The sequence below is a fragment of the Epargyreus clarus genome, unplaced genomic scaffold, assembly GCF_041222505.1.
Source record: "Epargyreus clarus isolate Ecla_fem2 unplaced genomic scaffold, WU_Ecla_fem_2.2 ptg000036l, whole genome shotgun sequence".
NCBI classification, from domain to species: domain Eukaryota; kingdom Metazoa; phylum Arthropoda; class Insecta; order Lepidoptera; family Hesperiidae; genus Epargyreus; species Epargyreus clarus.
Genome location: NW_027332241.1, coordinates 5,461,434 through 5,476,133, shown reverse-complemented (window position 1 = coordinate 5,476,133; position 14,700 = coordinate 5,461,434). Strand labels below are relative to the sequence as shown.

Sequence of the window (14,700 nt, the reverse complement as noted above, 5' to 3'; positions counted from 1 at the left end):
TATAATAATTATAATAAATATACGCTTTCTACACTCACAGCACCACACTAGGATTCCCTGTATCGTGGGTGCCATGGACACACACAAACCCAGAACAACTATCAAAATTCATCATTCAGATATATACCTGGCTAGGGTTCGAATTCGAACCCGGAACGCTTTGCGCATCAGACCGGTATGGTGGTCTAAATATCGGGAATATAAAACCACATACTTCTCTAAAGCACTCTTGAACTCCTGGAAGTGCGAGGTGATGATGTTGTCAGCTATGAGGATGGACCCGCAAATCACACCCAGCATTATGTCCGGCTTCTCTGATTGTACCTGATGGGAGACAAATTATATGTTAACTATATCTCTTTCTCTCTCTCTTGATATCTGTATCTTTCTCCCTCAGACACAATTTTGAATTGCTGTCGTTATACCGGTCTATCGGTCTACTCACTCTACATATTAGTGCACGGGTCTAACAGTCTACTGTCTGTTAGTATACCGGTCTACTGGTCTATATCCTACTCTCCACCGATGTATTCATTTATTGCCCATTGCTCTACCGTCTATTACATGTTTGTATAATGTTCTACTCGTATACATCCTTACCCACTCTTCAGTTACTGACTGACATAAAGTAGACTAGTAGACATTTGTTTATTTACTAGTCGGTATCATTTTCCGGTCTACTTGTCTACTGTGCCCAATTTTATCCGTCTACTCGTCTTCTGTCTGTCAGTCTAGCGGTCTACTCGTCTTTAGTTTGTCAGTCTAGTGGTCTATTCGTCTTTTCTCAATCTAGTGGTACTACTCCTGGACTACCTCCTGGTCTATTATTTTACTCTCCCCAGGTCATCTGGTCTACTCACCCTCTCAGCAATGAGCGCGTCCAGCCAGCTGGTGTCGATGTTGTTGTCCTGGAAGGCTCGCGTCTCCAGCAGAGTGATGAGGTACTCCACGGTGGTACGGAAGTCGCCGCGGATGCTCAGCTCCTTTAGGGCTATCACCAGGTTCCTGGGTACAAATAAAAAAAATGTTAGAAATCCACTGATACACATATGGAAGGATTTGTCCAAGTAAAAGATGGTAGACCCGAAATACGAGATTCTAATTTCAGCATAATGTTTTTATTTATTTCAATTACCAGCATTAAAATACATGTATATGTATACTTGTCTACTAATTAACTGGACAACTGTCTACTGGTTTACTAGTTAATTATATCTGAAAGTCGTCCACCCGTCTTTCAATCTATTAGACCACTGGTCTATCGCATACTCATTTATTAATATACTAGACTATTAGTATATTGAGCTTTCAGTCAATAATATTAAAGTCTATTAGTCTATTCACCTACTAGTCTATCCAGTCTGTATACTACACTATCTGTCTAGTAGACACTAATCTATTAGTCTACTAGTCTACTCACCCTCTCACCTGCAGTCTATCACTCAACTAGTCTTTTAGTCTACTAGTCTATTAGTCCTTTAGTCTAACTCATTCTCTCGCCTGCAGTCTATCAGTCTACTAGTCTTTTAGTCTACTAGTCTATTAGTCTTCCAGTCTACTCACTCTCTCGCCTGCTCCCTAGTCTCCCCCCAGGAGAAGCAGTGCCCGAACTGGGAATCCGCGAACTCGTGCAACCCTCCCGACGCCGCCACACTGAAGTAACCCCACACGTTCTTAGAGGATCTGAAGTTCAGCTCTTGCACCGTACCCGATGAGGGCTTGAAGCCTGGAAGAGTTAGGTTTAGATAAATAAATAAATAAGATGATAAATAGTCAGAAATGATTGAAGTTACAGCCACAATTATTTTTCCAAGATCAAATTTAGATATGTAAGGTAATTCCTTAAATCAGATTATGAAGTGGAGTAGAGGGTGTATTTTTTTTCATAAAGAACTTGTTCGATTCCCGGCTAGAGAAAAATATATTAGAAAAAATAATTATGCAGTTATAGTCTTTATCAAAATCGGCCTCGTAACTCCTTTCAGCATTTTTCGTTAATCCTTATAGTTTCGGATTTGGCCCAGTAGGCCTGTTTAAAAAATTCACCCTGTATATTCGAGTTTCGACCTGAGACTGTCGGAGCACGGTCGTTGTCCGGGCATGATCACCGAGTGCGGCGAGAGATCTCTCCTTACCAAAGTTCCATTTATCTATCGGTCTACTGGTCTACCGGTCTACTAGTCTACCAGTCTACTGTTCTACCGGTCTACCCACCTTCATCCGGGTTCTCACTGGTGATCCTGGCAGCGATCACGTGTCCCCAGGGGGACGGGCGCTGGCGGGGCTCGTCGAAGTCGATCTGCGAGAGCCCCCAGGGGGACTCCCCGTACAGCAGCCGGATGTCCTTGATGTTGTACAGGGGCAGGCCCATGGCGATCTGGGAAAATAAACATGTATTAAATAAACTAATATAATAATAAATAATATACATAATGTGATTTTTTAAATTGGTCTGGATGGTCCAATTTGAAAGATTAAGGATTAGTTAAAAGTGCTGAAAGCAATGACGAGGCCGTTACCGTTTCGGCGCAAGGATGTTTCACTTGCAGTCGGATTTTTAGCGCCAAGACAGAGTAAGAACGCCGGATCGCACTTCTTCGCGATACTTGACTACTAAGGTTTTACTGGCGTCTCCTGTTTATTACCTCAAGGTCTACTAACGACCTACTCAACTGCCAATTCTCATAGGATTTACAAAAAGAACTGACGAACCACTCACGATCTACTACTCGTGCTACTACTCCTACTACTCTACATTCTACTCGTGGTCTACTGACGTTCTTCTTGCAGTCTACCCAGTCTATTCCCACCATCATTTATCTAACTATTTTAACACATTCTACTCATGGTCTACTGACGTTCTACTCACGGTCTTTTCATAGTCTATTAACAGCTTATTCCCTTCATCAGCTCCTCGCCATCTATCGACGTTCTACTCATTGTCTATTATCTTCGTACTCGCAGTCTTTTCGCGGTCTATTAACAGTGTATTCCCCCCATCAGCGCCTTGCCATCTATCAACATTCTACTCATAGTCTATTATCATTCCCTACGCAGTCTGTCCACAGAATATCGATGGTCTACTGACGTTCTACTCACGGTCTTTTCATGGTTTATAAAAGGTCTACTCACCTACTTAGTCAATTAGCATTCTACTCCCGGTCTTTCAAGTCTTTTGTCAGTCTACTCACCTGCAACTGCGCAGCGGGCAGGTTGACGTCAGCGACCATCTCAGTGCAGGGGTGCTCCACCTGCAGTCTCGGGTTCAGCTCCAGGAAGTAGTAAGAGCCGGACGCCGGGTCGTACAGGTACTCCACTGTGCCCGCGCTCACGTAGCCGACCATCTTCGCTAGGCGGACGGCGGCCTAGAACAATATTATTAGTAATCAGAAACAAAAAATAATGGAAAAAATATTATAAATTAAAATTAATAAAACTAAATGATGATAAACGAACTAAATGAAAATGATAATCAAAAACCAAATTAGTTATATATTAAATTCAATAAAATAAAATCTTTTTTTTACGTAGAAATAGCAAACGAGCAACCCCAGATAGGATTACAATTTAATACTTTTCCAAGACCAAGCTTAGTCCTCAGGGGTAGTGGCGCCATGGCCATATCCATGGCCGACCTCAGTTAGGAAACTAACCTTATCTGGGGTCGATTACAGATGTCCATGGGTGGCAGTAGCCACATACCATCAGGCGGACTGCTGATTCCTCTGCTACTCCTATATTAGGATAATTATAGCTTAAAAAATAAAAACCAGGCTAAAATCGCACAAGGAAAATCGTAAAGCCTGATTTCGGAAGATCCTGATTAGGAGAATGGAATAAAATTATTAAAATCGTGACTTGTCATTGGTTCTTGATAACTGTCCAAAATTTTAAATTAATTGGAACGTTCAAAGTGGATAAAAATGGAGTTCAAAGATTCCGTTATACAAATACATACAGGTCAAGCTAATAAAAGCGTGGTAAAAAGGTTACATACCTTTTCCATCTCGATAAAGACATCAGGTTTGGCGACGCCCGCCGGAGCCTCCTCTATGATCTTCTGGTGCCGACGCTGGATGGAACAGTCGCGGCCGAAGAGAGAGATAGCATTACCTGGAATTAAGTATGATTATTCTTGTATAAAAAAAAATGTATGACCGAAACACAGAATACATTACACTAAATTAATCAGTGATTAAAAATTATTATGTATGTTATCATGTTCCGTTTTACGAAAAAGGCTAATTGAACCTATTTTAAATTGGTCCTACATTCAGTAATTTAATAAAAACATGTATTTTTGTGGGACTTTGAATATTAGATTTGTAGGGTTCGGTTTAACAAAAATGGTTTTATTCGAAAAAATGGAGATTAAAACGTGACCGCACCCTTTTTTTTCTTTTTGTGGCTTTGGCTCAGCCATACACAGCCAACACATAAAAACGGGGAAACGAGTATTAGAAATATAAAAGACCGCACACTTGCTAGTCACCGATGTGGGCAGGGAGCGCTCTCTTTGTTGGTTATTACGCGCGAAGTTTGAAAATACGCAAGGAAGCACAGATTATACAACAAAAAGTACAAGTTGTTTTATTTAAATTATGTTTTTTTGTGTCTAAGAAAACAACGCCAGCCTTGATGGTCTATCAGGCTGATGATAAACTTGAAAGTTAATTTCTATAACTACCCTCGACCTTAAAGTAACATTATAGTATAATAATATTATTTTGATAAAAGCACTAGGACTAGGATATAAGTATAAATAACACCTGAGTACTCTACTAAAGTCTGAGGACTAAAATAGGCTTCGATATGCCTCCCGTTAAACTTAAAAGTAAGAATTTAAGTAGAATTTCAAATAATTCTACCAGTTTTGACATTTTGTATTATTTATTGTACAACGACAACTATCTATTTATCTGTCTGTTTATCAATCAAAAGTGACTTATCTCCAGGTGGTCTGAACGCTCGTTAACATCATAACACACATACCGTATTGATCAGCGAGCAGTTGAACTTCAAGATGTCTGGCCGACTTGGCCAACTTCATCACGAATATCGGCGACCCGGGCACCTCGGCTTGCACCTAGAATTATTACAAATTTCATTAAAAAAAATGGCAATATTTTTTTATATACGGGACAGCCACGAAACCACTAACACCTGTTAGTAATAAATTTTAACCAATATATGCCGACTTAATTTTGAAATTCTACAAATATTACCTAGCTAAATTGCCAAGTTTCGAACTTTAATAATGAAAAATTAAATAAATATTATTCTTTGCAATCATTACGGCGTTAATCCACGTAGTTACTAAAGATACTTAATTACTAATAAGACAATACCTAAACAGACAATACATACGCAATTACGCAATCCGTATTTCGTTCAAAGTTTCGGACTTTTCATAATCCAGTTACGGATATCCGTTTCGGGTGTGTAACAAATAATTTGACATCCAAATCCTACTCCATATAGTTTAAATGTGACAGTTTTTTCATAAAATCATAATGACTAATGTCACGAATGTGAAATAGCAAGGAACTTTCGAACGGTTCCGAAACTTCGTTGACGAATGAACGAAATAGACATCCAAAAGCGCTACACTGCTGCCATGGGAGAGAAATTAGCATAACCAACCTGTCGAAACATGTTGTTGAAGTCTTCAGGGTTCTCCACCTTCCTGATACCCTTGCCGCCGCCGCCCTCTGACGCCTTTATCATCACGGGGAACCCTGAAAAACATAATATACATCATAGCAACAGATTGACATCGGGTTCCGTTGAAAATGTCCCAAGTATATGTGCTACAATGATGGAGCTGTCATTTGGGCTAGCAATCGATCATACATTAATATAACCCTTCCTTGACATTGGGGTAAAAATATTGTATTTTGTCATATACATGATAAAGAAGCATCAAATGAGAATGCAGTCCACCTGATGGTAAGTGGCTACTGCCGCCAAGGACATCTGTAATCTACCCTAGATAAGATTAGATTCCTACCTAAGGTCGGTCATGGCGTTGCTACCCCTAAGGTCAAACATTAGATAACTGAGGTCGGCCACAGATGCGTTTTTACTTTGGATGTCTAAGTTGCAAGCCTCGTATGAGTGTATCTCTTACCACCAGAACACAGCAGCTCTTTCAAACTAGAACACAGCAGCTCTTAACACTGCTTTTATGAGGCAAAAATAGGTGGTACCACTACCACCAGGAACAAACCAAAAAGGGTTCTTTAATAATCCTACAGAAAGTACTTTTGAAAATTCATCCCCTAAGCTAAATATGAGATAAAAGTTACCCAATAGAAAAGAATTCCATACCAATCTTAGTGGCCGCTTGCAACCCCTGCTCGGGGGTGGAGACGCACCCCCTACCGAACAGCTCCGACGATATCTTGATCTTTTTGCTGTTGTACTCCGCTTTCAATTCTGGAAAACGATAAATAAAAATTAATTGACAAGTTCATACAATAACGATTCATTTAACCCATTATTGTGTAGCAGTATGAAATTCTGTTTCACAGTCCATTTCATTTCACCGAAAAGGTTTTTTAACGGATCCAAAAATTCATTAACGAGTATGTTACCACTTTTACTATTGTTATTCCTACAAATTCAAATTCAAATCTCATTTATTCAAAATTGATTCATATAGAATACTTTTTGAAAGTCAACAAACTACCACCGCTTCGGAAGGTATTTCGCTATGGAGAAGAAGCGGCGCAAGAAACTCCATACGTGTGCATATTTGCATCTTTTTACTACTAATACTGCTACTAATACAAATACTGCTACTAGTATTTGCTACTCCTATTGAGACTATAGTCACTGCTATTTCTATTGTACTACCTTGGCTGCTCCTATAACTACTGCTAATTCTACTGCTTTTACTACTACTACAGCTATTACTATTCCTACTGCTGTAGCAACTGCTACTAGTACTGATACACCTATAACGAGTTATACTGCTATAGCTTTTACTACAACTATTCCTTCTTCTACTACTACATCTCCCCAACGAACTCACCGCTCCCACTCCATGACAACGTGGGTATATCCGCGGTCTGTGCGACTATGGACGACGCGATCTTGTCTCCCAGCGTTCACATCGCCTTCTATTGCAACTACTAAAGCTACTAACGCTATATACCGCTATTTCAGTCGCTATTCGTACTGCTATAGCTACTAATACAGCTACAGCTATAGCTACTGCAACAATTCCTATTATTCACCGCTCCCACTCCAAGGCAACGTGGGTATATCCGCGGTCTGTGCGACTATCGACGATGCGATCTTGTCTCCCAGCGTCCACATCGCCTTCTACCGCAAGTACTATAGCTACCACTATTGCCACTGCTATTTCGACTGCTATTACTACTACAGCTGTAGATATTTCATTCTCTACTATAGCTACTACTACTACTACTGCTATAGCTAGTCCTACTACTATAGCTACTATTCCTTCTGCTATTGCTATTACTACTACTACTGCTACTGCTATTCCTATAACTAGTAGTACTAGTTATATCTATTGCTACTACTACTCCCACTCCTATAGCCACTACTGCAACAATTCCCACTATATTACTCACCGCTATTTTTATTGCTACTTCTATTGCGACTACTACAGCCAGTTACTCCCATAACTAATGCTACTGCTATATCTAAGGCTACTACTACAGCTAGCCTTACTACTACTATCTAGCTAGTACTACGATCTACTACAACAAATACTATCTTCACAAAACTCACCGCTCCCACTCCACGGCAGCGTGGGTATATCCGCGGTCTGCGCGACTATCGACGACGCGATCTTGTCTCCGAGCGCCCACATCGCCTTCTCCGGTGGTCCGATGAAGACCACACCGGCGCGGTGCAACATCTCCGGTAGCTTCGGGTTCTCGGACGCGTGGCCCCAGCCTGCCCATACCGCCTGGAGAGGAAAATAAAATTAGTATGAGCTTGGTATAGTCCGCGCACAAACTTCTAGTCCGCTCTGAAGTTGTTGCGCGCAGGTTTAATTAGCATATACTCCGTAACGTGTGGGCACACTAGCGCAGCTATGTATCCGTGGGCAAGAGCGGGCAGCGGAGGGTACCGGGGGTCCCGGCACCCTCCGCTGAGTTAGATTTCTGTCTTGCCGGGGATAGAACCCGGGACCCACTGCGCGTCAGACCCATATGGTGACCGCTGCGTCACGCGGGTTATAATCCTATCTGGTCTTGGTTACAATTGTGCATGGGCAGCTGTAGCTTACCATCAGGTGGACTGCATGCTCGTCTGCTACTTCTATATAAAACCATCATTTCCATACCTGTACTTGTTGCCGCACAGCAATGTCCACTATCAACTCGACGTTGGCATAGTTGTTGTTGTTGGACCCGCCTGGCACTGGCACATAATGGTCCGCGAGCTTTATGTACTCCGCGTTCGCTTTCAAATCTTCCGGTGTTACCTGTGGAAATTGCAAAGATTGTACATGTATTTCGTATTTCTTTCTGAAACCAGTAGTAAACTATTGACTGATTGACAAACAACGTATAGTATAAACATGGGTCCGCAACACGCGGTCTGCGGGCCACGGATCTTCTTAGAACCTATCATTGCGGCCCGCGGACTTAAAATTCGTGTTTTTTTTTCGCCGAAAAATTTACTATATTGCGATTTGCGACCCCTTTTTCAAAGAACGTTACCAACCGGTAGTCTGTAGCATAATTATACACAGTACTTACTAATCGAGTATAAATGAACATTTAAACAAATAGAAAAAGCCAAGCAAAGCGCCAAGATGCGCCTTTAGATCTCTATCTCATGCAATACCCGCTACATTGACTCACCAAAACAACAATTAATAAGCAGTAAAACTTCAATAGTACCTAAGTTATGTATATACGCCTAATTTTTGCCTATACAATGTCTGAACTGCGCCTATATCGCTACAACCTATAACAAGTCACCATAAGTCATAACGACGAAGCTAACCTAACCTAAATCATGTATATACGCCTATTTTTTGCCTATACAATGTCTGAACTGCGCCTATATCGCTACAACCTATAACAAGTCACCATAAGTCATAACGACGAAGCTCACCGCTCTCCTTAAATTTCCTCTTAAAGTTTTCCCATATATTTGTTTTAAACGCCTAAGTTGTGCTTATTAGTAACTAAGTAATGTCTTTAAGCGCCTTATTGTGCCTATAAACACTAAACACCAAAATTGTGGCTACAAACGTCTAAGTTATGCCTGTGTTCACCTAAAGAGTGCCTATAAGCGTCTAATTTGTCTCTAAACGCCTAATTTTCACCTAAGCTCCGTCTATAACTCACCATAACAACGAATCGCACCGCCCTCTCGGTCTTGAACATCTCGTACGACCATCTTCTTATTGATCTTATGCATTTCACAGCTCCGATACCGTTGTTGGCGATCAACACACTTTCCTCTACTAGTTTCCCATATTTTCGCCTATAAAACACTAGGTTGTGCCTGTAATCGCCTACATTGTGCATATAAACGCCTAGATCGTGGCCATATACGAGCTCGTACACTAAACACCTAACTTGTGGTTACAAAAGTCTAAGGTGTGCCTGTGTTCACCAAAAACATACCTATGAGCACCTAAATTATGCCTGTAAGCGCCAAATTTTTGACTATAACTCACCATAACGACGAACCGCACCGCCCTCTCGGTCTTGAACATCTCGTACGACCATCTTCGTATTGATCTCATGCATTTCACAGCGCCGATACCGTTGTTGGCTATCAACACCTGTGAATAGAAAATTGGTATTTTAGTAGTTAATATTTAACGTAGTACTAATATTTACAGAAATACATTATGAAAGACATAGCTTCAGAAGCAGTGATAGCCTAGTGGTAAAGAAACTTGGCCTCTCGATCGGGGGGTCCGAGGTTCAAATCCCTCAATCACCTCTGATTTAAAATTTATGTACGTATTAGAAATAAATTATCACTTGCTTAGATGGCGAAGGAAAAAATCGTGTGGAAACCTGCATACCTGAGAGATTTATAAAAAAAAATCCAAGGTATGTGAAGGCTACCAATTGGCCACTTGGCCAGCGCGTAGGCCTAATCTGTCTCATTCTGAGAGGAGACCCGTGCCCAGCAGTGGGACAGTAATGGGTTGATGATGATGATGATGATCATGACCATACATAGTAGAAATAGGTACATTCAAGTAGTAATAACAATGTCGGCGACCTATACATTAGCAAACGCACCACTGACTTCATAGAATTATATTTACTAGAAATAATTACCACATCATATAATTGCTAAGGAAAATATCATGAGCAAACCTATAAATTAGAGTCCTCTACATAATTTTTTCAAAGTGTGAAGTCTACACACACATAGCATATGTGATTATATATGATTAAAGTCATTCTGAGATCAGTTCAGTTTGTGTAGGATAGTATGGTCCGCGCCGAACTTCTAGTCCGCTCCGAATTATTAGCGAGATATTAGCGGGACGAAGACAGCGCGGGACCCCCCGGCACCCTCCGCTGCCCGCTCTAGCCCGCGGGTACATAGCTGCGTTAGTGTGCCCTTACGTTACGGAGTGCATGCTAACTAAACCTGCGCGCAACTACTTCAGAGCGGACTAGAAGTTTGGCGCGGACTATAATATGTCATCCTAACTAATATTTTAAATGCGAATTTGCCTTTGAAGTCTAACCACAAAGGTTTCTCCTTCAGTATTGTTAATTCGATTTTGAACCACAAAAGGCTTTGCCAACTTCGTAATGTTGATATTGATACTTCCATATATTGTATGTATGTACCTTATTAATAGCCTTGGTCCCTTGGAAGCGGCGCACAAACTCCTCAGGAGTGGCGACAGTGAAGTCCTTCTCTTGGAAACGGTGGCTGTGGATCACGGTACCCTGGGACATAGATGGCCTGGAAGAAAAACAAATGTGTAAATTTTTTTCAATGAAAATCAAAAAGTTTTTTTTTTCGAAGAAACTAAACTGTATAGATAAGACATGTGTTAGTTAAATTGTAGAATATCAGTGTTAAGATAAAACCATAAGATTTATATTTCAATTTGGCAATATTATACCCATACATTTTTTTCAAGATATAGCGTATATTTTTAATAATATAGGACTTTAAATTATAGAATATCCGCCAAAATTGCAAGTTAGACAATATCATACACATACATTATTTTTGAGATTTTTTTTTTTTATAATATAAGAGTAGCAGACGAGCATGCAGTCCACCTGATGGTAAGTGGCTACTGCCGCCCATGGACATCTGTAATCAACCCCAGATAGGATTAGATATTCCTACCTGAGGTCGGCCACAGATGCGCCGCTACCCCTGAGGACTAAGCTGGAACGCCTCGGAAAAGTCTGTCTCCCTTACCACACCCTTCAAACCGGAACACAGCAGCGCCTAACACTGCTGTTATTAGGTAGAAATAGGTGTGGCGGTGGTGCCGCCGGAGACGAACCACAAAGGGTTCTACCACCTTAAATATATATATGGTGAAAAATACACCATAGATATGGTGTATTTTTTTATAACAAAAACTAACAAATGAGCATACAGTCCGCCTGATGGTAAGTGGCTGCTTGAGGTTGATCATAGATAAGCCGCTACCCCTGAGATCTAAGTTGGAACAGACAAGTCTGCCTTACCACACCCTTCAAACCAGAACAGCAGCGCTTAACACTGCCGTTATTAGGCAGATATAGGTGTAGCGATAGTGCCTCCGATGTTCAACTACAAAAGATTCTGCCACCTTCGAAGTAATTTTAAGATAATAGTGCTATGAGGCAGTTGGTATACAAGATTTTTCATAATAATAAGAAGTATACATTATGTATTAATCTTATATATAAAATTCTCATGTCACAATGTTAGTTACCATACTCCTCCGAAATGGCTTTTCCGATTTTCACCAAATTTTATACGCATATTCAGTAGGTCTGAGAATCGGCTACTATCTATTTTTCATACCCCTAAGTGATATCGGTTGTTCACCCTTAACTTTTTTATTTATATGGCAACACAATGTTTGCCGTGTCAGCTAGTATTTAGTATGTAGTATTTCATTTTAGTATAAAAATAAAAATCTACATTTGTATTTCTATTATAAAATAATAACAATGATCATAATAATATATTTATTAATATAACTATTTCTTACAACATATATTTCTATGTAAATAGCAAACTTTTTTGTCCTTGTAATAAATCTTTATATAATATTTTTATATCAGTGTATTTTTTTATAAAAAGTGTTAAGACGAAAATATAATAATTAACCAGCGAAATTATTAATAATTATGACAAATAATTATAATTGATATTATGCATGATTAATATTTTTATGTAGATATCATACATTAAAGTTTGTTCTTTGTAATGGATCTGCCTATTTCTGACTTATAACCGCAGTGCAGTGCTCCATTGTTCTGGTTTGAAGTGTGGTAAGGGACATACTTATTAAGAGTAGTAATGCTGTGGCCGACCTCAGATAGTCCTCTAATTCTATCTGGGGTTGATTACAGCTATCTATACCATTACCATTAACCATAAGGTAGACTGCATGCTTTTTTAGCTATTTTAATTTCACAAAAGTAATAAATATACACTCTAGCCCCATCTCACGTTGATAATACCTCTGTGAGCGCTGGGGCTGCAGCCGACCATGCCCAGATACTAAAGCGCCGCAAATATAGTAATATACTGGATAATTATTTGTTTGCGGCGCTTGCAGTGGAGACATGGGTCCATGGTGACATGAAGAAATTCATGTCAGATATGTCGACCAGACTTGTCCTCGCTTCTGGTGACCAAAGAGCTGGCGGCTACTTCATCCAAAGATTGAGCCTAGCAGTGCAGCAAGGGAATTCCGCCAGCGTTTTGGGAACCATGCCTCACACAGCTATTTTAGATGGTTTATTTTATTTATAGTGATTTTGCTTTTATTCCCCTTTTTTTGTATATATGTACATAAATATAGTTATAATATTGGTATTGTAAATATGTTTTTTTTTATGAATAATGCAATGTAGATTTATAAAACTTTGTTGCAATAATAATAAATCAAAACTCAAGTAGGTGGTTTTAAAAAATAATATCATAGAGTTAACATGTAATACGGACAAAAAATATGTAAAAGCACAATATTAAGTATGTGAAATATAATTATTATATACTATATTTACAAAAATTATTATATTTATAATCATTATATATATCGTTTTACTAGACATTTTTAGTATATTTATCTATGTATTATCAGTATAACACATATTTTTAATTTAAAATCCTAACAATAAGATAGATAGGCCACGATGTAAAGTTTTATCCACTATGAGGACAACATCCGTATTAGAATTGACTGCTTCGAAGAACTTTTCCCATTTAAAAACCCCTATGCCATGGTGTTGCAATGAGTGTTACAAATATTTCATTAATTTATATTTCAATATTTTATTCAATTCTTTCCATTTCAATTTGTATACTATTTTATGTTATTCTATTATTTGCATTGTAGTTTGCACTTATAATTGAGGTAAGTCATAAGTCATAAGTCATAAGTCATAATTATTTATTTGCATAAATGTGGTTAGTAGGTTGTACAGAGTTAGAGAGTTTCTCACATTTGCCATATTTGGCGTGCAAAGTAGCAGTAAAGCGAGGTAGCACCTGTACCTGTGTCTTTCCTTCTGTGTACCTTTACCGATTGTTGGTGTATACTTTGCTGGTGTAACATAATAATAAATAAATGAGCATGCAGTCCACCTGATGGTAACACTGTCGTATGGACATCTGTACAACTCCATATAGAGCAGGTTCTACCTGAAGCCGATCAAGCCGGCCTGTTGCCATATAAGGACTACGATCGCCTCGTATGTATGGTAATACTAAGTTATATGTAAGTGTCTCATTACCACAGCTTTCAAATCATGACACAAAATAAGTTATCTATAGTAATATTATAAAGAGGAAAACTTTGTTTGTTTTGTTTGATTGTAATGAATAGACTCAAAAACTACTGGACCGATTTTAAAAATTCTTTCACCATTTGAAACGTTATCCACGAGTAACATAGGCTATATTTTATATGAAATATATTTGATAAATAGATTTTGAGGCGGTACAAAGTTTGTCGGGTCAGCTAGTTAGAAATAAACTAGGCTAAGTTAAAATAGGCTGTTATAAGGATTACATTTTATCTAGACAAATTAAACACTTAATAAATGTATTTTTTGTAAGTTTGATATAAGTTTCTTGTGAATTATCTGATACTTCCAAAGACTAAGTTGGAATGCCTTATGTACTACTTAAAATCCTTAACACACCTACTGCTATAAGTTAAAAATAAAAATAGTTACAAGAACTTAATATAAAGTTTTATTAACTATTTAAGTAAGCAAATACTATTTTTTTTTCGCAAAAAATTGACTAACGAATAAGTCAGAGTAGAAAACTACATGATTACAAATATGACTAACAAAATTCGCAAAGTAAAAGAGAAATTAGGAGAAATCTCTAACGCATGATAAACAACTTCTAACATTTGATTTTCGAATCGAACAACGTTCGAAATTACAAATAATAATCAATTTAGTGTATAAAAGTGTTCGAAAATAAATTCGTCGGAAAAAAATAAATAAATTCGTCGAAATATCGTAAAAAAATACG

General features: G+C 38.7%; 1 protein-coding gene and 1 long non-coding RNA gene across 3 annotated transcripts in view; one reads left to right on the top strand and one right to left on the bottom strand.

The window, feature by feature from the left end:
* The window catches only part of LOC140756853 (uncharacterized), a 194,748-nt gene that overhangs the window by 92,081 nt on the left and 87,967 nt on the right, over positions 1–14,700 (top strand). The gene's annotated exons all lie outside the window — the stretch shown is intronic.
* ACC (acetyl-CoA carboxylase) overlaps positions 1–14,700 on the bottom strand; it is a 109,051-nt gene that overhangs the window by 54,530 nt on the left and 39,821 nt on the right. For both annotated transcript variants that reach the window (XM_073092384.1, XM_073092385.1), the window contains 13 exons: positions 10,818–10,935; positions 9,674–9,781; positions 8,324–8,464; positions 7,762–7,942; positions 6,331–6,438; positions 5,644–5,738; positions 4,993–5,086; positions 3,998–4,113; positions 3,192–3,365; positions 2,215–2,377; positions 1,564–1,726; positions 861–1,005; positions 215–324 (listed from right to left, as the gene is read on the bottom strand). In XM_073092384.1, the coding sequence (XP_072948485.1) occupies positions 215–324; positions 861–1,005; positions 1,564–1,726; positions 2,215–2,377; positions 3,192–3,365; positions 3,998–4,113; positions 4,993–5,086; positions 5,644–5,738; positions 6,331–6,438; positions 7,762–7,942; positions 8,324–8,464; positions 9,674–9,781; positions 10,818–10,935 (1,716 nt within the window). The remainder of the gene's footprint in view (positions 1–214; positions 325–860; positions 1,006–1,563; positions 1,727–2,214; positions 2,378–3,191; positions 3,366–3,997; positions 4,114–4,992; positions 5,087–5,643; positions 5,739–6,330; positions 6,439–7,761; positions 7,943–8,323; positions 8,465–9,673; positions 9,782–10,817; positions 10,936–14,700) is intronic.